Source organism: Hyaena hyaena, unplaced genomic scaffold, assembly GCF_003009895.1.
Source record: "Hyaena hyaena isolate Hyena2069 unplaced genomic scaffold, ASM300989v1 scaffold_3, whole genome shotgun sequence".
NCBI classification, from domain to species: Eukaryota; Metazoa; Chordata; class Mammalia; order Carnivora; family Hyaenidae; genus Hyaena; species Hyaena hyaena.
The window spans coordinates 8,782,374-8,806,190 of NW_024080635.1; the positions used below are offsets into that span (position 1 = coordinate 8,782,374).

The 23,817-nt window shown below is 46.9% G+C and overlaps 2 protein-coding genes across 2 annotated transcripts; both read right to left on the minus strand.

Annotated features, from left to right (window-relative positions):
- Positions 1-4,605: 4,605 nt before the first annotated feature.
- Positions 4,606-9,072, minus strand: RPL11 (ribosomal protein L11). The gene is made up of 6 exons (XM_039230976.1): positions 9,067-9,072; positions 8,134-8,401; positions 6,628-6,734; positions 6,261-6,392; positions 5,125-5,235; positions 4,606-4,684 (listed from the first exon to the last, which is right to left on the minus strand). Exons 1-6 carry the CDS (start codon positions 9,070-9,072, stop codon positions 4,655-4,657), a joined length of 654 nt encoding a protein of 217 aa, XP_039086907.1. The 3' UTR covers positions 4,606-4,654.
- A 2,414-nt stretch (positions 9,073-11,486) lies between these two features.
- LOC120231712 (elongation factor 1-alpha, somatic form-like) lies at positions 11,487-22,792 on the minus strand. The gene is made up of 7 exons (XM_039231933.1): positions 22,649-22,792; positions 19,185-19,364; positions 18,791-19,087; positions 15,015-15,165; positions 14,682-14,938; positions 13,127-13,361; positions 11,487-11,608 (listed from the first exon to the last, which is right to left on the minus strand). Exons 1-7 carry the CDS (start codon positions 22,790-22,792, stop codon positions 11,487-11,489), a joined length of 1,386 nt encoding a protein of 461 aa, XP_039087864.1.
- Positions 22,793-23,817: the final 1,025 nt, after the last annotated feature.

Below are 23,817 nucleotides of genomic sequence, written 5' to 3' on the forward strand. Positions count from 1 at the left end.
AACCAATCTTTAAAAGCAAAAAATAGAGATTCATCTTAGGAAAACACTTTCAGGGGCAGTTACCAGGGCATTAAAAAGGTCAGAATTCTTGCTACCAGAGCAGTACATTCAGCAGGGTAATTGAGGGGAATCAAGAATAGCATTTCTCCTTAAAGCTGCCGAGTGCCTTTGCCTTCCAAGCTACTTTCAAACTGTAGGTAACTACTGATATATTAATAATTAAATAAGTAACAATAAATAAAATACCCTAACACCTTAAACTTAAGTCATATAAGGTCCTCAGTCTGATACAATCACAACTCATCATTTTTGTCCAGGTTTGTGGAAACCATCCGCCTTTGTTTCGCAGCCTTCCCGCACCCTGAGCCGCGAAGCTGTCCCGTGCCCCCGGGTGCCTTAGCTGGAGTCCCCTCTGACAACCACACTGTGGTTTCCATAACAAGCTGCTCTGCAGGGGGTTCTGCGCCCCCAGGCACCAGTTAGGTCCCTAGTGACTGGCAGCTTCAACTGTTTGTGGGTGGTTCCAAGGCCCTGAGCTTGCCACTCACCTGGAGAGCCTGGGCTTTAACACTTTAGGACCCAGCACTGGCGGCCTACTCACTGTGGTCTTTACCTACCAGTTGTCTAGAGCACAGCCTACAAGGGAAGTCCAACAGTTTGGGACGGGCCGGTGGTCAGACTGTACTAAAGGGAAAAGCACAAAACGAGAAGATCAAGGGTCATACACAAAATCTAGGAGGCCAGCCTGCTCTAGAGGGCCAGAGAGTTTGCAATTTGCCTTGTGGCACCTGACTATGGTCACGATGCTAGCAGGGGAAGCAGAGCAGAAAACACAGATCACATCTCTCACCACCACACCATCAGATAACTTTAAGATGCTATGCAAGGACCTTACAGATACTACGCAGTCAGCAAGAGTGCACCTGTACCGAGGCCGGGGGCAGTCTTACAGAATATTGTATTATTAAATAAACATTAAAAAAATTGTTTTAAATAAAAAGATGGCATGTTACAAAGCCACATAATCACAGGAGAATACACTTACGATAAGAGGAAAGAGCACAAATTAAAATTATACCTCATTTCCCCTCAATTATGTTAAAAAACAAACCTAGAAAGTAACATACTATGTTTGCCAACTAGTGTTTCCAATGAGGGAAGAAAACCTACCGCCTAGTCCTGTGATTATCATGTTTTTCCATTATTTGGCATAAACACAGTCCTGCGGGGATATTTCTACCAACCAGCTCAAGACCAGTATATCCATGTACATACACAATTCTGAAAAATCCTGATCACATCTTTAAACAGAACCCTAGACTTCTCTTTATCTGGATTTTGATCTCTCCCCTCTGGTCATCCTACATGGATGGAAATGCCAAGCAATGTGGTACAAGCTAAGCAGTTTCCCCATTTCTGCCCCAATTCCTTTTAGAGGTCTTGCTGCAGCAGCTATCATCTCCACTGGCCCCTCCCTGGCCTGGCCTGGCCTGATCTACTACTCCCTCCACCTTCGCTCTCTGGTTACCAGTCCCCTTGCTGCTTCTCAACCAGACTTGTGCCTCCAAGCCTTTGCACAGCTGGCTGGCCCCATCATGTCACCTGCTCAAATATTGGGGACCACCTTGTATCTATCCACATAGCTACCTGTATCATTATCCTGAATGGTAAAATGCTGGACACCCCTGACCTATAAGTACTACTACCAAGAGCAGCCCTATTTACAGGGTAACTGAAAGGCCTCCCAAATAAATTTTCAAATACTCCAGGATGGGGACAGATTATTGTCCTGGATTGAGAACTCTAACGCAGAGAATAGTTGTAGGACTAGAACATTCAGTCAGCAAAGTAGCATCCAGTATTTCTTGGCCGGGTACTGGGATACAGTTGCCTGCTGTAATACGACCTTATTCTGAAGACAACCACGATGTGACGCGGGGCAGAGGGCAACCTAACACTGATCCAAGTTTTCATGGACAGGAGCTGTGAAGAAACGAGAACCACCACCAAACAGCAAGAACTTCACAAAACTAAATTTATTAACGAAATCTCCTTAGGTATAAGAACTCCCTCCTTGTTTTGGCATTAGCATGTGGGTAGTTTCTAGGCTTTAGTGTGTACATACAAATCACCTATGGATCTTGTTAAAAGGCAGATTCTAATTCAGTAGGTCTGAGGTGAGACCCAAGAGTTTTAACAACCCCCAAGGGAACAGATCCACTTAATAACAAGTGAATGGATGTCAACTCAAACTGTTGTGACTTTGACAACAGTCTGACATCTGCCTGGAATCCAAGTTTCTAACCGGGAAAGGGGCAAGCTTTCTTGACACTGTCGCTCTCAACTGCTCAGCAAAATCTACCCACTTGCTCCAGAACTCACCCAGAATACCACTGAGAGCTGGGAGTAAAATCCCATCAGATCACTGAACTCCCAAGAGCCCTTTTTCTACTGGAGGCCAGGAACCCAGGCAATTTTTTTTTTCTTTAAAAAAAAAAACGCTTAAAACATTTATTTTTGTGTGAGAGAGAGAGAGAGAGAGAAAGCTTGAGCAGGGGAGGGGGGGAGAGAGGGAGAGAGAGAATCCGAAGCAGGCTCCAGGCTTTGGGCTGTCAGCAAAGAACATGACGCAGAGCTCAAACTCACGGACCGCGAGATCATGACCTGAGCTGAAGTTGGCCACTTAATCGACTGAGCCACCCAGGCACCCCTTTTTCTTTAAAATTTGTAGTTTCATTTTAAAACGGGAAGTCACAGAGCACCTGGATGGCTTAGTTGGTTAAGCATGCAACTTCAGCTCACGTCATGATCTTACAGTTGGTGAGCTTGAGCACTGCTTTGGTGAGCTCAGGCTCCGCACTCTGACAGCCCCTCAGGGGATTCTCTCTCTCTCAGAAAAGTAAAAATAATAATAATAATAAAAAACAGGGTTTCAACTCAACTAAATACACAACATGGCAGGGCCAAATCAAGGCTAGGCAGGTTTATTCTTTTAAATATGAACATAAACATAAAAACATACAGATACATGGCAAATGGCTCACAGTAAAGCGCACAAGGACGGTGGCAGCATTAGAGGGCCTTTCATTTTCTACATTTTGTATTCCTGAAATGATTTTTAAGGGTTGGATGCTCTATGACAGAGTCAACCAGGTACCCCTCTGAACTGTTTTATTTAAATGTGCATACGCTCTCCATCCCTGTACCTTATACTGACTTCCCACAGCAGCTAGCACCCACCAGCACTGGTTAGCTATATATTCACCAACACTTGGTTCTCACATGTGCATTCCAGTCGTAGTTGTAACTGTAATTAAAGTCAGGACAAATCAAGTCCTCCCCATAAAAATGAAGCTGAACCACAAGAATCACTCTTACACAAGTTTCACTCCCTTTACAAGGTGATAGCCCTGGCCCTAGAGTCAGACTGAAAAGTGAAAGCACACTGATAAATTTTAAGTGAAACAAAAAGTATACGGTAACACATTTCATGATTCTCTACTTTAACCAACTGTATCTGATCTCATTGGATAAGCCTTTATTATCAGAATACAAAAATAATATTTTCATAACAACTCAAGTACAGTAAATAATCTCTGGCTTTTAAAATAACTACAAACACAGCTAACAAATTAGAACCATTTAATGGCAGTGAAAAGGTGGCCTGAGAACTGAATTCTTTAGTCACAAGTAAGTTATTGAACTAAATTAACACATGCTCAAAATGTAAACCCCAAACTGAAAATTATGAACCATCAGCCAAGTACTGTGTCTAATGGTCAGAGAAATGGTGGCTTTTGAAGGCCACTGCTTCAGTGACGTGGAAAAGACAAGGAGGCTCTACTTTCACACGAAAGGAAGAGCAAACTTTGATCAAGGGTAACATTTCTCATATGCCAACAAAACACAAAAGTTAACCTTTTTTGTGCACTACGTGCTTGGCTCAAGTCTAAGTATTCTAGAGATATCACACTGTTTAATGTTTAACCCTCTGAGGGCTATTACTCGCCTCCATGATGTAAGTGAGAAACTGAGGCAGAGATTAACTAGTCTAAGGTAACACAGTGGATAAAAGGCAGGACAGGGAATCAAATCCAATTTGGCTGAAAGACCATTTTCTCCTCTGCTTATATTGCCTCAACAACCCTATACGTTTTCATTTTAAAGGAAAAGTGAACCTGTAATAGTTAAAATTTAATCCCAAGCATCACACACTAAAACCTGTGATTTCCTTCTGCAGATACAAGTGCTGGTATAATCTCTAGTGAAGAACAAATTACTGGATAGAGGGAACTTCCTGAAACATGGGAGCACAGCACCCCACCTTTAACCAAGGCTCTATATTCAACCCCCAGCCCCAACCATCCCCTCCCCTCCCCTCTAAAATCAGTTTCCATGTGACTACTGTCCCACCACAGCCTAACAACAAGGGTATCGTGAGCCCAGGCAATGCTGCGAAACTCAGGCTTCGGCCTACCAGGAAAACACTGGCATCCAGAGGACGACAGGGCTGTTACCAGCTATTCCCATTGAAGCTTTAAGTGGCTTGAGGTCCAGGGACTTGAATATGGCCAGGATCCTTTCACAGAACACACAACAGTAATATACATTTCACTGAAAAGTTTTTATTGGGCTTTTGGATAGAAACTGGAATTTATTTGCCAGGAAGGATGATCCCATCATACTGAAAGAGAAGAGATTTTATTTTTTCACAACAGGAGGCAATAGCAAAGATTGCAGCAATGGCTAATGTTTGAGAATTCAAAATCTGACACATGAATTCAGCTCTGAATCCCACATCCCTTCTAGACTGAACAGGAAGCTGGCCAGTTTTAACAACTACTACACTGTGCTCAAACTGCACTCGAGTATGAGAAAAGGGGGCTCGTATTAAAGCTGTATTCCTCCCCTTCCAGCAACCTCCGGTTATGGGGGTGGGGAGAAAGCCTGATTATGGGTTTTCAAACCACCAACCCTGGAAGCCCACATTTGCCAAGTTGCCCAAATATTCTACCTGTATAAAGAAACTACCCACCAAATGGTGCTGGATTTTGCACCCCCAAATCCCAACTCCATTCACCAACACCACATTCCACCACTTCACCTGAGATAAATCAGCTTTACCTTCTGCTGGAACCAGCGCATGGCCTCCTCTTTGCTGATTCTGTGTTTGGCCCCAATGCAGCCTGTCCTGCGCTTCTTGTCTGCGATGCTGAAACCTGGCCTACCCAGCACCTGTCCCAGGAATAACCAACAGTCACCTAGCCAGCTCAGAGTCAAGAGTACACGGACAAGACTCACACATTTGAGACTGATCAAGAGTCATTTGGTGGCCCAATGAATTCTGGAGCAAAAGATCCATGATCTCGGGTTCCGATAAAACTGTTAGCGGCATCCAGGACAATATACCACACGGTTAAGTCTGCTTTGGAGGCTGGAACTTACAGCACCTCCCCCCACCCACATAACTTCCAATGGCAGCTAAAGATTCTCCACCATCGCCCCCCAGTCTCCAAAGCACATTTTAAAAATAACATTAAAAAAAAAATCTTACTATAACATATGCATTGTAGAAAACTTCAGATTCTGAGAAGCACAAAGAAATAATTATTCTTTTCTTTAGCTTCAGTTCAAAAATGCTTCTTAAAGTCTCCCAAACTCCCTGTGATCACCTGATTCTCCTTAGCGTTTGGATATTCAAATCCAACGAGGATGCTGCCATTACTCGGGTGCCACACTAGTCAGGACTTCTGGTTTTTGCTTTTTAGTTTTATGGTTGGACAAACACACAAATGGTCATTTGTACATTGAAATCCCTATCCTGACTGAGCAAACAGCCACATCACCAAACATGTATCCATGTCCTCTGATGCAAGCCACCCTATCTTCCCTAAGGGAAGGAGCTGGGAAAGAACGGCCTTAGCACAGCCAACCCACAGGCCCAGTACAGCACCAAACTCACTCAGCTTTCCAGTTCAGTGGGTGGAATAGTTCCTTTACCAACCTCTCAGCCATAATGGTGCTTGCTAGATCCCACATTGTACGCTTCAAGACAGCAGCATCTTGTCTATCTAGTTCAGTGCTGTATCCCTACCTCTGCCACAAATGAGGCCCATCTTCCCAAGGGGGAGAACACAAGGCAGACAACACTCAAAGCTCCAATCCAACATCAGAACATCAAAATAGCACATACAAAATAAAGGAGTAGCAGATTCCACTCTCCTCACAGACCAGGAGTGGAAAAGATTAAATATCCATACCACATAGAAGTCCAGGCCATAGATACCAATGCTTGGGTCATATTTAATTCCCAGATCGATGTGCTCCTGGATCCCAAAACCAAAGTTTCCAGTATCGGAGAAGTTATTTTTTCTTAACTCATACTCTCGCACCTAAGGAAAAAAATGCAGCAATTACGCTCCTTGTCAACTCAAATTCTCCCAAAATTACTAGCTTAGTCCACAACACTCAGCACCCCAGAAGTACAACTCAACTAATTTGATCATGGACAAAAATCTTATTTCCCCCCAATACCAAATCACACAACTGTGGATGTCGTAGAACTTTCCCCAATATGTAAAGGACACAGGAAAACCCAGAGAAATCATTCATAGGGATCAGCCTCACCTTTAGACCTTTCTCTAGGATTTCTTCGGCCTTGGCCCCACGGACCGTGCAGTGGACAGCAATCTTTTCATTCCTCCTGATACCGAAGGATCTAACAGTGTATCTAGCTGCAGGCAGGGAGAAACAAGGCAACAGGTATCACAGGTCCATCCCACTCACCTCTTTTCCAGAACATCATCTCCAAGTCTAAAAGACATTAAATATCCATCCACATCTTAAGTGGCAGCATTCTAACCAGTGTCACCTGCATCTGCTAATAGTTTCATCTGTAATACAGAAAGCAGATTTTTCAACTTCCAAGTCACTCAATCATAACTTAAGCAATTAGGAGCCCCAAATAATCCATCATGGCTGTGTCAGGAAGGGCCAAGAATACAGCCAGAATAGGCCACTAGAAAGGAGTATGATCATTGTGTTCTAAAGAAAACATTATTGATAATAACATTCTCTAAAGCCTTATTGTAATGTTATCTATTGCAGATGAAGTTCTGGGAGGTTAACTTGTCCCAAGTAAGAGGTAGGACCTGGACCTATGAACTTGCCATATTCCACTATCCTAAAGCAATGGAACTTCAAAAATAAACAAGAAAAAAGTCAACACAATGGTAATGTCTATACTGGGCTCGGTATGCAGCAGGGATTCCACACAATTCATTCTATCCCTCAAACCTCGTTAACATCTCCTTCAGGCAAATGAGGAAGCCAACACCCAGAAAGGCCACAGTCAGACCTCCAAGTGTTGGAGCCAGGATTTGAACCCAGTTAGTCTAGGTACACAAATCTGTTTTACATTATTTTTTAAAAAGTTTGTTTTCAGAGGCATCTGGGTGGCTCAGTGGGTTAAGCGTCCAACTTCAGCTCAGGTCATGATCTCACGGTCGGTGAGTTCCAGCCCCACGTGAGGCTCTGGGCTGACAGCTCGGAGCCTGGAGCCTGGAGCCTGCTTTGGATTCTGTGTCTCCCTCTCTCTGTCCCCCCCCCCCCCCATATATAAAGACTAAAAACAAAAAAAAAGTTTATTTTGAGAGAGTGTGAGTGAGCATGCGCATGAGCAGGCGAAGGGCGGAAAGGAGAGAATCCCAAGCGGCACAAGGAACCCAACGCAGGGCTTGATTCCATGAGATCATGCCCTGAGCAGAAATCAAGGGTCCACCTCCTAACTGAGCAACCCAGGCACCCCACAAAACTGCTCGTAATGTAGCTCATAAATTCTAAACGTGAATCAAGCCAAAGATCATTTACTGAATTCCCAACATTTCCACTCGCTCTGGAAAACCTCTCCCTGAACGGGTCGTGGCTTAATCCCTGCTAACTTCAAAACCTGGTATTCCAACACCAAACCCAATCTTGATAGGAGAATACGTCTGGGGTAGTTTAGGAAGGAAGTTTTATGGGATACCAACTGTCACTTACAAAACCGGCACTAAACAGGCTTGACACCAGGCCAATTAGGAAACATCCAGGGAGCCAGCAACCGGTCCTCCCCCAACTGCCTGCACTGCTCACCTTTGGAGAACACAGGGGTCTGGCCTGTGAGCTGCTCCAGCACCTTGGCTGCCCGGGTCAGTCTGTCTCCACTCTCCCCTACGCAGATGTTGAGGCAGAGCTTGCGGATGCGAAGTTCCCGCATGGGGTTCTCCTTCTCACCTTGATCCTGCCGCAACAACGGAAGCGCAGCAGTCAACACACAACCCACGCCAGCAGCGACTCCAGCATTTGGAGACACAACATTAACCCATTTCTGCTCATCCCGATTCCTAACGAAAGCCCGAAGGGTTTAAAAAAAAAAAAAAAAGTCCGTCAAGTACCCAACAGCTCGGGATGCTGTTTCTTCTTCTTCTACGCACGGAATGGGTGTATAGAAACTCAGGACGGGTATCGGGAGTTAAAATGACAGGCAAAGGATGAAGCCCCAAGGGCGCAACGCGTAAGGTGCGGGAGCGCGTCCCCATCATAAAGCCGATGCGGGAGAAAATAGAATTTAAAAGCTGGGGAAACAGGAAACACGTGGTTGTGCGACGTCCCCCATTCCGTTCCGAAGCAGCCTGGGGGCCGCGGCAGAAGACTAGCGCCTTCCCCCAACGGAGGGACAGGCTGAGGTTCCCTGGCGCCGGGCAGGTCTCAAGTCCCCGGAACGGGCAACAGGTCCTGACACCGCGTGCCAGCCCCGCCGTTCGCTCTGCTCGCCCTCCCTGCAGCCTACGGGCTATGCTTCTGAGCCCTCCCGGCGCCTACTCCGAACCCGCTCCTAGGAGGGCGAAGGGGGAGGCGCCAGGGTTCAGTTCCGCGCCCTCCGCCTGCGTGGCTCCGCCAGTTTCGGCACGGCCAGCACTGCGGGCTCCCTTCTCCTCCAGCCGCGGACGACGCAGCTCCCGCGGGCTCGGCCGGCCGTGGATGAAGGCGGATGAAGGGAGGCAAGCCGAGAGCTCAGATACTCACCGCCATGGTGGAGAACAGGAAGAGAAAGTGGGACTTCCGGCCCAAGGCCTTATGGGTCAGGAGGCGGGCTCTTTTCCCAGGCTAACCCGAGAGCTGAGGAGGAGCTGGAGGAGCCTGAGGGACGCCAGGGGCGCAGTGCGGCGCTCTGCTGGGCCTGGTGTGCGCTGCCGGCAGCTGCAGGGGGCGCCGGGCGACCCCCGGGACCCGGGTTTTCCAAAAATGGTCTTAAAAACTCCCAGAACCGGCTTTTTATTGAACTTCCGGTCTCCATTGACGCTATTCCCTCCCCCAGTCTCCAGAGCCAGTGGTTCTTGCGTGATGAGACTTCCAGAACTACATGAAACCCATTGTGCGAACTATGAAGGAAACCATTTATTCGGTAAATATGTAAACACATGGAATGTATACAGTTAGAACAGTGGTGGCAGCTGTGTTCCTATCTTGGCTAGCTCATCGCTACGCGACCATGGCCAGGTTACCAACTAGACCTCTTTCCGCCTCAGTTTTCCTGGGCTTTAAAATGGGTACCTGGATCATAGGCGGTTGTTGTGAAACTGAAAGGTGATTGTGTAAGGAAGGCAGTAAGCTTCCAATTCAGGGTTACTCCTAATATAAAACCACTGTATCCAAGCAAATCTACACCCCCCAAAATGTGTTAAACACAGGGTATAGTCGAGTCAACCTGTAGTCATAAAAAGGGCTTGTCTCTGACAAACGCTCCAATCGCAAACAGTAATAGGGCTTCCTGGTTTACGCTAAATCCTCAGCAGCAGGACTCAAGGGGCTGCCAGGATCCACATCCGAGGAGAAATCTCAAATCAGTTTCTTTAACGGGAATAAGTGTGCAAACGGCTTTGGTGGTAAAGGAGACCAGAGTCGTCTTTCTGCTGCCATAATTCCTTACTCCCATTGCTACATCGAAGGCAAAAGCCCCCAGGCTCTCCTTGTTTCATCCAGTAGGGGAACAAAGGGGACTTCTGGGAAGCTGGGTTGATGGAGAGTAAAAAGACCCCTTGGCCCCCTTCCCCCTCAGTCACCCCTGCACCCTTGAGCTTCCTCCATCAAACACCCACTAGTTAGTTCAGAGCAGAGGCCTCAAACCTCTAGGAGAAACAAAACCAAGGGTGGGGTGACTCCAAAACTTGGAATAAAGAAACAAGATCGCTTAATGCAACACATGATCCTGGATTTTCTTTTGCTATAAAGCATGTTTTTGGAGTAACCTGTGAAATCTGAATTAAGCCTGCAGATTTCAGAAGTGTACCCACATTAAATTTAACACCCTCATTTTGATTACTTTACCTTGGTTATATCAGAATATCCTCTTGGATTTAAGAAATACACTTGCGGTATTCGCTGTAAATGGCCATCATGTCTGCAGATCACCCTCAAATAATACATGGGGAAAAATGTGGTAAATATGATTTGGGGATTCTGGGTGAAAGAAACCAGGGGTTTCTTGCAGCTTTGGAACTCAAATTGTCAAACTGAAGTTAAAATAACCTGAGGGAGACATGTACCTAGCAGATCTAAAACAGAGCTCACCCGGGGCTCCTGGGTAGCTCAGTCGGTTAAGCGTCTGACTTCGGCTCAGGTCATGATCTCCCTGTTCGTGGGTTTGAGCCCCGCCTTTGGCTGTGCTGACAGCTTAGAGCCTGGAGCCTGTCTTCAGATTCTGTGTCTCCCTCTCTCTGACCCTCCCCTGCTTGTGCTGTCTCTATCTCTGTATCACAAATAAATAAAACATTAAAAAATAAAACAGAGCTCACCCTACAAATCTCAAGCTTGCTCTCTGCCCTCCCCCCCAACTTTTTTCCAACAGAACTTCCCCAGGATAGTGCTCACTTGCCTCCAGTGCCCACACCCTGTTGAGGAGATTAGCTAATTACCACACCTAGCAGGTATTAGCTCACTCAAACCTCAGCATCCCTGTGGAGGCAGATAGTATTGTTTTCCCATTTTACAGATGAGCAAGGCACACAGAAGTTTAGTAACTTTTATAGACACAATATTTAAGTCAGGCTATTTAACACCAGAGTCCTGTTCTAGGATCTGATGAACTTGGCTGGGGCCAAAAGCTGTCCTAGACTTTTCCCTTTACACCTTTTCCTCCCTGTGACCCCAGCTCTCTGGTTCTTGCACGAGTCAGGCACCAGAAGGAAGGTGAGGGGTAGAATTAGACGGAGCACTCCACCTGCTTCCTTTATGCTTGCAACATCAAGGTCAGTAGAGGCGGGGGCAAAAAGACTTGGTGTGCTTTACTCCCTCAAACTCATCAGCAAGAAGGTGACTGCATTAGCAGGGGGCAGGGTTAAGATAATTAAGGCAAGAGGAGAGTAAGTCCAAGGCTTCTCCTGGAGCCGTTCTTTTCCAGCTGTGGCTGCTCCTGGCCCGGAAAGGCCTGAAGTAGCTGTCACCACTCACTTCCTGGCCGCTTTCATGGCAGACTTGGTGACTTTGCCACCAGTCGCTGCTTTTTTCTCCACAGCCTTGATGACCCCAACAGCCACCGTCTGTCTCATGTCACGCACAGCGAAGCGACCTAGGACACAGGACATGAAACAAATGGGGAATGTTACAAGGGCACGAGCTAGGACACTTGCTCAGGAGGTCAAGTAAGTAATACTCTAAATTATACATATGAGTGCATTTAATTCTCCAAGCTCATAGATCTCAGATCTACTTTATAGTTGAGAAAGCTGGGGCAAAGGTCGCTTTGCTGTGATGGTTGAAAACCCAGAAAGTCTCACACCAACACTTAAGTTCTTAGCCACTGGATTGTCCCATTCCCCTAAGTAGAGGTCACTGGAAAACTTTGCTTTTGGTGCAACTCACCAGCCTACCATACTGATGCTCCCAGCCTCCAATCAGCTAGCACTCTCTCCGTGCCCACCACAACTACCCACAGGGTGGCTTTCCTTTACATCCAACTGTGAATCTGGCAGATGCTTCTCCTGGGGGAGGGGAGTTCTTGAATGTTCCTCTGACTTCAGGTCATGGAGAGAAAGGGTTTTGCATCTGGCTTCAACCTCATAGTATTTTTGGCTGAGACAGGAAGTACTAAACCAGTTTGTAAGATATCATGTGGCAGCCTCTGTGGCCCACCTCTAAAATTAGCCTTTTCAAATTCACACCCTGGGAGACCCTGAAGGCTGGGACTTGTTTGTTTATAAATCTCTGTCATCTAGCACAGACTAGGCACTATATAAAAGTGCCTTCCCTCCCCCCCCCCGCATATATTTGAGATCAGAACATTCTAGGTTAATGTTCAAACCCAGCCATGCATACTATACTTGGGGAATCTAAGAAACAGACAGCTAGGCTGAAGCTTTGACCAGGTGAATCTATCACCTGAGTCTCTGGGTTTAGTGGGGTCCATCAGTGGTTCTGATTATCTACCAGGTTTGAAAACCACTGCACTGGAGAAGAAGATGGAAAAAGAAAATCCCTAATAATCTCTGCTTTATTCACCTTGTCTGGATCACAGGGTCTTAAATTGATATGCATCTCGATTACCTGGGGATATTGTTAAACTGCAGACTTGAGTTCAGCAGGTCTGGGTGGGGCCTGAGGCTCTGCATGTCTAACTACTTCCTAGGGGATGCCCGTGCTACTAGTGCACGGACCAAACTTTGAGTAGCAGGGCTCTAAAGTGGCCCCTGTTGAGGCGCCTGGGTGGCTCAGTCAGTTAAGCGTCTGACTTTGGCTCAGGTCATGATTTCATGGTTCGTGGGTTCGAGGCCCGCGTCAGGCTCTGTGCTGACAGCTCAGAGCCTGGAGCCTGTTTTTAGACTCTGTGTCTCCCTGTCTCTCTGACCTTCCCCTGCTCATGCTGTCTCTCTCAGAAGTAAATAAAACATTAAAAGAAATAATTTAAAGTGGCCCCTGCCTTGCTGTATGACACTGGACAAAAACCATTTTCCTTTTTTCTGAGCCCCTCTAACCTGGAACTCAGGTCCTTCTAACCAGGTTTTGTAACCTGGCTTGGGTGTGACACATTGGCTAACTGGCTCCCTGGAGCCAGGAGGAGGACAGGGCAGCCCCAGTAGCCAGGACTTACCAAGGGGTGGGTACTCTGAGAAGCTTTCCACGCACATGGGCTTTCGTGGAATCATCTGAACAATGGCTGAGTCCCCAGACTTTAGGGATTTGGGATTATCTTCCAGCTTCTTGCCTGAGCGCCTGTCGATCTTCTCCCTGAGCTCTGCAAACTTACAAGCGATGTGGGCCGTGTGGCAGTCCAGAACTGGGGAGTAGCCAGCTGCAATGTTGCCAGGGTGGTTGAGAATGATCACCTGGAACCCAGGGTGGGATGGGAGGGGATTAGCCAAGCATCCTCCAAAGGAGGTGGCCCTAACCGGCCAAGGGGTCAGGCACCTTGAACACATTTTAAGTTACAGTGAGCATTTGAACATTATATAGAGTATACCAAGTTCTGTGGTAAGTAGATCGCATGCATTCAGATCTAATTCTCACAGCACAGAACCTGAGTAATTTGCTCACAATGAAATAGCAGGGAAGTGGCCGAGCTGAGGATGAGTGCCACTAAAACCTACACGTGTGTATGTTATTTATGTACTACTTTCCCCACCATTTAGAAAATGCATTGTGATAGCAGCTAATGTGTTAGGTGACCTATTGGCCTCAGGTGAGCTGTTTTACATATAACCCCCTCCTTTAATGTTCCCAAGCTGACTGCAAGGTAGCACCAGCTTCCACGTGCACAAGAATGTGCCAGACATTGCGGCCAGAACACCCTTCACATTCTAACTCTGGACCAAGGAGACCCCTGAGAGCTCTAACATACAGATTCCCAGGTTCCACCCGTCTACTGAATCACTCCCCAGAGCCACTGGGAAGAGTGTTAGAAATCTGCATTAAAAAATTTTTTTAGTGAGGGGTGCGCCTGGGTGGCTCAGTTAAGCTTCTGACTTCGGCTCAAGTCATGATCTCATGATCTCACGGTTTGGCAGTTTGAGCCTCGCATCAGGCTCAGTGTTGACAGCTCGGGGCCTGGAGCCTTCTTCAGATTCTCTGTGCCCCTCTCTCTCTGCCCCTTCCCTCACTCATGCTCTGTCTCTGTGTATCTCTCAAAAATAAATAAAAACGTTAAAAAAATTTTTTAATGTTTATTTTTGAGAGAGAGTGCACGCGAGTACGCATGTCAACTCAAGCAAGAGAAGGGCAGGCAGAGAGGACAGAGGGTCTGTAGCGGGCCCTGTGCTCATAGCAGTGAGCCAGTGGATATCGTGACCTGAACTCGAATCCTCAGCTCAACTGACCAAGCCACCCAGGAGCCCCAGGAGTCTACATTTTTGAAACACCTGCCAGTTGATTCTAATCCACCTGGTTTGAAAACAACTGCTTTGAGACATCAAGACCATACTGGGGAAGCTAAGAGCAGCAAAGTGCATTGTTTTGTTCAAGGTCAAAGTAGCAAATAAGCTGCAGTCAGGATCCTAACCTGGACAGTTGGACTGTACCTACACTGCAGGCCAAGAGCCCAGTATGGAGCATATGCTCAGTGACAACTTCCTGAACAACCCAGTGGGCCATTCTGCTCATAGGACAATGTAGCTGTTTCAGGAGGATACCCCTTAAATGGTCCTCCTCACCTGGGAGACGAAGCTCTCCACCTCTGCAGGTGGGTCATTCTTGCTGTCTCCTGCCACGTAGCCCCTCCTGATGTCCTTCACCGACACATTCTTCACATTGAAGCCCACGTTGTCTCCGGGCAGGGCCTCAGCCAGGGGCTCATGGTGCATCTCTACAGACTTGACCTCCGTGGTGATGTTGCAGGGGGCAAAGGTCACCACCATGCCTGGCCTAAGGAAGCCTGTTTCCACCCGGCCCACGGGCACAGTGCCGATGCCTGGGGGACAAAGCAGCCACAGCTGTCAGCAGCCAGACTTCCATGAGCCCCCACCCCCAACACAGCATGTGCTCACCCCCAATCTTATATACGTCCTGCAGGGGTAGCCGCAGGGGCTTGTTCACAGGCCGGGCAGGGGGCATGATGGAGTCCAGTGCTTCTAGCAGGGTCATGCCCACCATGTTTCCTTCCTTCCTGGTGATCTTCCAGCCTCTGAACCAGGACATCTGGGAAAGCCACCAAATGTGCAGCTCACTTAGCTTGAGGGAGCCTGTCCCAGGTGCCAAACTGGTTTTAACATAGGACTTCAAGCAATTTTTTTTAATGCATTCTGAGCCTCAGCTTCTTCATCTATGAAACCTATCACCACCTACCTTGCAGGTTCAAGTAAAGACACAAAAGACCACATGCAATCCACCAAGCACAATGTTTGACATGTACTACACACATATTAAATGGTGGCAGTTGCTCTAAATCTTGCAGTTGTTGCCCGACTTGAGCCAGTATTTTTAGGAAGCAGAGATTCCTAGAGCCTGATTAGTTCTTGGGTCTCATTCCATCTGCTCATTCCACTGATGGGGAAACAAAGGAGCAGAGAAACACAGCAGAGTTAACTAAACATCAGCAGTGCGAATGAAGGTAAGACTCAAATAATCTAACACTTACAGTTTCTGAAGACTACACTTTCCCCAACATTAGGTCAGGGCAGCGTTATTGAATGTGAAGCCTTCTAAAAGGATAACCATAAATATAACAGTACCTTGTATGCATGCCTTTTAAGCAGACACTTTATTTACTTCTCTAAAAACCCTGGCCAAAGCACATCAGAAACATCATCTTTGCCTTCAGAAATGTATCAGTTAACTGGAAATCCAGGACAGAAGAGGTACAGAGCCAAGAAGGTTGACGAGAAGGCCCGAGTGACCAGTCATCAAGTGACAGAGCTGGTCAGTGTGTGGCCTTAGGTCAGACAAAGTGTTGGAATCCCAGTCACATTTCTCCTTTCCAGCCATAGACCCTTGAGAAAATCTCTAGGCTTTGGAATCTCAGTCTACCATCAGTGTCAAAGCAATAGCAGCCTCTACCTATTGGTTAAAGTCAGGACATGGGTGAGGTGCCCTGGCCCTGAGGTCACACACAACAAGAGATCAGTCCTTAGTGAGAGTCTCGAAAGAGAGAGGAACAGGGACTACCATGGGTAAAAGGATTGGTAAGGGGGATCAGGGATGGCTTTGGTGCGTAGGGAAGAGGGCTCTAGTAAAGTAAGTCTTCTTCCCTGAAGGAGAAGTATAGCTGTGGAGCACAGAAGCCACACACAGCACATCTTGCCTAATGGACACAAAAATTGGTGACCCAAGGAAGAAAGCTACAATTTCAATTAATACTCAACTCTAGTAAGCAGGGGGATGGGGTGGAAGGGAAGCAGGAGGCTTTGAAGAACTGTAATATGCATTTTTATATAAATAATTCAAACATAAAAAAAGGAACACTCCCTCTTTTTACAGAGGGGATAAATGAGGGTCAAAAGTAGGTTGCCCAATGCCCAAAGGAGAAGTTGATAATGGGGCCAACTCCTCATTCAAACAGAACCTCATCAGTTAGGATAATCTCTTCTATTAGTTTGATGAATTTGGCAACTAACTTGGCTCTGTGCCAACTCAGCGGCCCACATAAGCTTAGGAGGGGAGCATCATCCCTATCTTAAAAGTGGGGAAACTGAGGTCTCCCATGTCACAGGTATTTAAGAGTGGAGGCTAAATCCTAAATCTACTATTCAGTCCACTGACTGCACTTTATTCTTTTAGCGCCTAGAACATACTAGATGCCTAATAAATGCCCAAAGGGACAGGAGGATAAAATCCCCTTATTTCACAAGCTGAACTATGTGCTAATTACTTGGGAAAAGGGCATCAAAGCTTCAAGTTTCTGTTCTGGGGTTATTTTAGAAGCACCCCCCTTCATCACCCAACAGAGAGGAGCTCTCTCATACCGTGCCCCCTCATCCTTAAGTTTTTCTTAGCATTTGTCGTCATCCACTACATTACCACCCACCTCTCGCCACCCGTTCCCCCCCCCCCCCCCCCCCCCCCCCCCCCATACCACAGTGCCATGAGCCGGGCCTGCATTTCATTCATTCTCACTCTCAGCACCAAGGACAGTACCCAGCATGCAAATGTTGAAGTACCATCCAAATGGACACACTGCCAAGGGTGGTTCTAATCTTTCCTAGGACAATTGGGCAATAGGTGTCAGAAGACTCTAAAATGCCTCCCCTTTGTTTCAGTAGGAACTTATTCTGATTAAATTATCGAGGACACATGCAAAGATTTATCAAGATGCTTATGGAGGTATTCAATAAAACCAAAAACCATATTCTTGGAAGCTGGTGACCTTGTGCTATTATTTAACTACACTGTGTCCCAGTTTTCTTATTTTACATGGGAATAAAATGCCTTCTTTGTGGGTTGTGTACAGGTAAAGTGTTTAGTCTGGGGTCTGGCACATAGTAATTTCTCTACCATTTTCATTTAATAATGAATATGGCTAAACTACTATACCACTGATCTGCAATATAAAACACCCACTAGGTATTTAACAGGTTTAAATGGCAAAGAAAATTATAAAAATAAAGAGTTTCTAGAAAATTACATACAGTTTGAATCCAGATGTGAATACCTGGAAAGAATTGCACGAAAATTAGGTTATCTATAAGCCATGGGATTACAGCTAATACTTCATGTCTGCATGAAAGGCTCATTGTAAAAATGTTAGACATCACTTTTATAATCAGAAAAAGGTTATGCTATGTACATGTGGAGGAAAAGGCTAAGAATCCTCAAGTCAATTATAGAAAAGGTAGGCTTTAGATAGTAAAGTAGCTAGTGATAGCAGTTAGCATTTGAGCACCAACTGTATGCATGAACTCATGTGGAGTCTCTTAGTTTTTACAGTCTCTGGAAAGGAGTCCTTAGGCCAAGAGTATTAATTCCTCCCTAACCCCTTTACTGTGGGCAAAGGAGAAAGCTGGGGCTTGAACCCAGGTCTGATGCCAGAGTTAGACTTCCTTTGTAGGGAGACACTTATTTAAGAATTTTAAACTTGGGGCGCCTGGATGGCTCAGTTGGTTAAGCCTCCGACTTCGGCTCAGGTCATGATCTCACGGTTTGTGGGTTCATGCCCCACATCAGGCTCTGTGCTGACAGCTAGCTCAGAGCCTGGAGCCTGCTTCAGATGCTGTGTCTCCCTCTCTATGCCCCTTCCCTTCTCATGCTTTGTCTGTCTCAGTCTCTCAAAAATGAATAAACATTAAAAAAAAAAAAAAGAATTTTAAACCCTGTTAGGTCCCAGGATCCATGAGCACAGTGACTTTATCTTAAACACATTTATATTGCCCCCACACTTCCTAACCTGCCTCAAGAGGTAGCTTAGATGCTGTGAGCATGGGCTAGAATTCTAGACTCTGCTGGCACTGCTCAACAGAACTTTCTACAATGATGGAAATATTCTATCCTAACTTCTAACTTCACTGTCCAATATGGTAGCCCCGTGTTTCTTGGGCACTTGAAATGTAGCTAATACAACTAGGCAACTGAAATGATTTTGTTTGGCTTAACTTTAATAATTTAATAGCCACATGTAACTACTACATTATACAACACAACTCTGTGCTTACTAGTTGTATAGTCTTGAGTAATCTCCTTTTTATCTGTATCACATTATGTAACCGATGGGGAAGGAGACCCTGCACAGTGATTGGCCCATAACCATGCTAAAAATCCTGGGTATTCTAGAAGCACAAAGATTTGAGTGGGAATGTTGCATTTAATTGGCCCTGTCCCAGTCAGCTCTCACCTTGTTGCTGGGTTCTATCATGTTGTCCCCATGCCAGCCCGAGATGGGCACAAAGGCGACAGCCTCAGAGTTGTAACCGATCTTCTTGATATAGGCCTTCACCTCCTTGCTGATCTCCTCAAAGCGTGCACTACTGTAAGGAGGCTCTGTGATGTCCATCTTGTTGACGGCCACGATGAGCTGCTTCACACCCAGCGTGTAGGCCAGCAGTACATGCTCCCGGGTCTGCCCATTCTTGGAGATGCCAGACTCAAACTCACCTACACCACTTGCCACAATCAGCACAGCACAGTCTGCCTAGCCCAGGTGACAGAGGGAAGAAGGCTCAGCTCAGACTTAGCCTGGGACACCCATGCCCACACCCAAAGCAGAGCCAAGGCAACTCTGGGGATACCTGTGAGGTGCCCGTGATCATGTTCTTGATGAAGTCACGGTGACCTGGGGCATCAATGATGGTGATGTAGTATTTCTTGGTCTCAAACTTCCACAGGGAGATGTCAATGGTGATGCCACGTTCGCGCTCTGCCTTCAGCTTGTCCAGTACCCAGGCATACTTGAAGGAGCCTTTGCCCACCTAGCCCAGGAATTGGAGGAAGACCCCAGGGTCACCCCTATATCCAAAGCAGCCCATCAACCCAGAAGGAAGTTCCCAAATGAGTTGAGAGTCAGAGGGATGGGAACAGGGCAGTCAGTGTATGGAGATGCCTTTGAATTTTTCAAAACAATAGAATTTTATTACTTATATAGTTAATGTTTTTCTTTCAGAGCAGGCTTTTAAAGTCAGAGTGACCCAGGACCAAATGATAGAGTGCCTCGGCAGGCGTGTGGACCACTGGCACACAGTCAGCAAGCCCTCAGTCACAGCAAACACAGAACTAATGCTGATCATGGACGTGGTGCTGTTTTAAGCACTTGGCATGGGTTATCTCATTTAATCTCCCAACAACTTAATGATGTTTTATTATCTTCATCTTGCAGATAAAGTAATAGAGAAATTAACTGACTGGCCCAAGATCATATAATGAATAAACGGTAGAGTCAGGATTTGAACCAAAGCATCAGACCCAAGTTCAGGCTCTCAACCACTATCTTCTGTTAAATGTTAAATCAGTATCTATGACTGATAATTACTCATGGCACCTGGAGAAGTTGAGCTTCTTTCAGCACTGGTAAAAATGAGACTTCCTAAAGGTGGCAGCATATTCAAGTTAGCATGCTTGTTCAGGGAGTACTCTACCACTTGCCAGCTCAGGGGACCTGGGCATCTGTTCATTTCAGCTCTAATTAGAGGGTAGAGTAGAGAACAAGAAAGACCAGAGACCAAGTGGCTTCCCCCAAGAAAACTAATTAGATTATTAAAAGATAGAAATAGAACCCAGGTGTCTTAACCTTTGCCACTGTAGGAACTTCTGTTCAATAAAGTCTGTTATAGTTTAGAATATTCATTAGATAAGCAGCTATCAAGGGGTGGTCTAGAGACCCCAATATCTTTTAGAGTTTGCAAGGTCAAAACTGGTATTTATAATACGAAGGTATTATTTGCCTCCTCCCAACCCCTCCCCCCCAATTCTCACACCAGTGTGTAGTGTTTTCTAGAGGTTACAGGACAACAGACTGATTGCAGAAGATGAGAATCCAGGTGCCTTCTATTAAACCAGACATTAAAGATATCAGCAGAAATGTAAAACAATGCCACCCTCAAGACTTTTTGTTTTGGAAAAAGTTATTTTTCATACACAAAAAGTGTGATACTTATGTTAATATATAAGGAGTTTATTACTATTATTTTTAAGTGACTTAAGTGGGTTTTTTTTTTGTTTTTTTGTTTTTTGTTGTTTTTTTTTTTTGAGAGAGAGAGCACATGCACACAAATGGGAGAGAGAGAATCCCAACCAGGCTCCATACTCAGCTTGGAGCCCAACACAGGGCTTGATCCCATAACCCTGGGATCACGACTTGAGTGGAAATTAAGAGTCAGACACTCAACCGACTGAGCCACCCAGGCGCCCCAATGAATTAAGGATTTTTAAAACCTTAGTTTTAAATTTGAATATCATAAATATGTAATTTACATAAGTAAACTCTTTGTGGTGCCTTTAAAAATGTAAAGGTTTTTTTTTAATATTTCTACAATGTTCATTTATTATTGAGAGACCGAGCATGAGCATGGGAGGGGCAGAGAGAGGGGGAGACATAGAATGTGAAGCCAGCTCCAGGCTCTGAGCTGTCAGCGCAGAGCCCTACGAGGGGCTCAAACTCACAAACTGAGATCATGACCTGAGCTGAAGTTGGGTGGTCAACAAACTGGGCCAGCCAGGTGCCCTGTAAAGGGTTCTTGAGACCAGAAAGTTTGAAAACCACCGCATTAGATCATTTGTTTTTTCCATAACCTTGGTAATGCTTTTGCCATACTGGCTGTGGACCAGTCTCCTTTTCAAAACTCTGAAGCTTTTCATAGCAGCCCCTGCCACATAAGCACCCCCACAACAATTCCAACTATACCCGAGGAAGCCAAGATGAGGAAAATAGCTGATGGCACTGATTTGTGACCTGTTGGTTTCTCTTTTCCATCTATTTATACCTTTGCAGCAGCTGGTTCTAGACTGTTCCCATCTTGTTTGATGCTTCTTCAACTCTAAGGTTTTCCACCCACCTCCCTGGGTCTCCCTTCTCATTCCCCTGCATGAGCTCTTCCTCCCCTCATTCCAGGACTCCATCACTTCACTCTTTCCCAAAGCGTGTACCCAGCTCACCCCCGTGGTTTAGTCTTCAACCTGGGTTTCCATCTTGAGCTCCAGACTCCACTATTCAGCTGCCCTCCTGGACATCACCATAGAAAGCCTGTGGACACCTCAAATCTCACACATCTAGACCAGCTCTGCTCCTGGTATTCACTGATCTTCCAGTTTCCAAAGCCAGAAACTTGGGGGTCACCCTCAACACGTCTTACTCCCTTCCCCCCTCCCCTCCAGCAAACTCCTAAGTTCTGTGGATTCCCCAACTCTCTACGTCCCCCGGACTCCATCCGTTACTCTCCATCCACACTGCTGCCACCTGAGCCCAGGCCACTATCCTTGCTTCTGTGGTCAGGAGCGACAGCCTCCCATCTGGCTTCCTAGCCCCCAGCGTCATTCGCCCCACGCTGCAGCCAGTGTGCTCTTTCTAAAAAGATCTTGTCTGATTCTGGTCACTCCCATCCTTGAAATCCTTTCTTGGCTGCAGGGAAAGTGGCCAGGCTCTTTCACAGGGCACCCAAGGCCTGCATCCCCTGTCCTACTAGGCGACGACTCTCCATCTCAGGGTTCTACACCTGCTGTTCGATCTCCTGGTGGCTCACGACACCCGCCCCATTTCCTCCACGCTCAGAGGAGGTCCCTTCCTCGGGGACGCCTTCGGGGGCCTCTCAGGACATGCTCATTGTTCCTGACCTGGGCTCCTACAGCACCCGTGTGACAAGAAGGTGTGTGACCAGCGGTTTCTGGGGCACAAGGCTTGCTAGGTTCACCGTTGTATTCAAGGCTCTAAAGTTCATGCCAGATGCAGGGCAAATAAATCCTTTCTCCTCTTTTAAGTGGCAGCTTTATCTCCTTAGATACAGCGTGATGACATCTGTGTCACACGAAGTTTTAAACCTTGGCACCATCCTCAGGAACGTCCTTTAACCCTTTTGAGCCTCCTTTGTCTCACCTGGAAGATGGCAGCCACACCACCTCCCTGACATGATTGAGCAGGAAAGCACCTAGCAGCCCAGCAGGTGTTCAGCAGAGGTGAGTGGTCTCCTCCCCCTCAAGGAGGCACCCCTCCCAGGGAAACCAAGGCCGGGAAGCGGGGCAGGGAGGCTAGACGGAGCAGCCTTACCTCTGCGGCCTCCTTCTCAAACCTTTCGATGGTCCTCTTGTCGATGCCCCCACATTTGTAGATGAGGTGCCCTGTAGTGGTGGACTTGCCCGAGTCCACATGGCCGATGACCACAATGTTGATGTGGGTCTTCTCTTTGCCCATGCTGGGAGCTGCTCAGAGAGGACGGGCGTGCTCAGTGCCTGAACTGACCGCCGCCTGCCCCAGACTCACCTTCCTTGGGACTGGGCCAGCTCTGCTGGCAGAGGGTGAGGCAGAAGAGCAAATCAGCTGGCCAAGAGGGCAAAGAGGGGGGCCTTCCCAGCACCTCTCACCTGAGGGTGCTCCGGTCTCTCTGCCAGCCCCAAGGAGGACGTGCCTACCTCCAGAGCCAGGAGGAGCCCCTTGTACCTCCTCACACCCAGAACAGACCAACCAGGGCACTGGGGCCCCATCTTCTTTTACAGAGGACATCTCCAGCCCGCCCCTCAAGTCCCTTGTCCCTATTGGCTTCCGCCACTGTCTGGGATGCGTGGAAAACCACACACCCATCTCACAGGGGGTGGGTTCTCCCTCTCCAGCTGGGAGGAGGATGAGCCTGCTGCCTACCAAAAGGAAGCTTCTCTGGGCTTTGACATGCTGATTGATACCCCCTTCCTACCACCTCCAGGGCCAGGCTGGGCACTAGGAAGTGGGCCAAGGGTCAAAGGCAGGCCTGGGATGGGAGGTGGTCCCCAGATTTGCTGCCCCTGGGTAATCAGGTCTATGTGTTTGGGGGGCGGGGGAGGGTGTACAGGAAAGGGTGGGGAAGAGAAGGAGCAAGTGGCTGGAGTGCTAATGTTTTATATACCGGCCTCCTGAATCTTCCTGGGCCTCAAGAACCACGTGGATTTTTCAAAAATTTTTAAATTTTAAGTAGGCTCCTAATGTGGGGCCTGAACTCATGATCCTGAGATTAAGAGTTACATGTTTGGGACACCTGAGTGGTTCAGCGGGTTAAGTGTCCGACTTTGGCTCAGGTCACAATCTCACAGTTTGTGAGTTTGAGCCCTGCATCAGGCTCTGCGCTGATGGTATGGAGCCTACTTGGGGTTCTCTCGCTTCCTCTCTCTCTACCCCTCCCCTCACACACACTTTCTCTCAAATAATCAAATAAACTTTAAAAAATTTTTTAAAAAGAGTCACATATT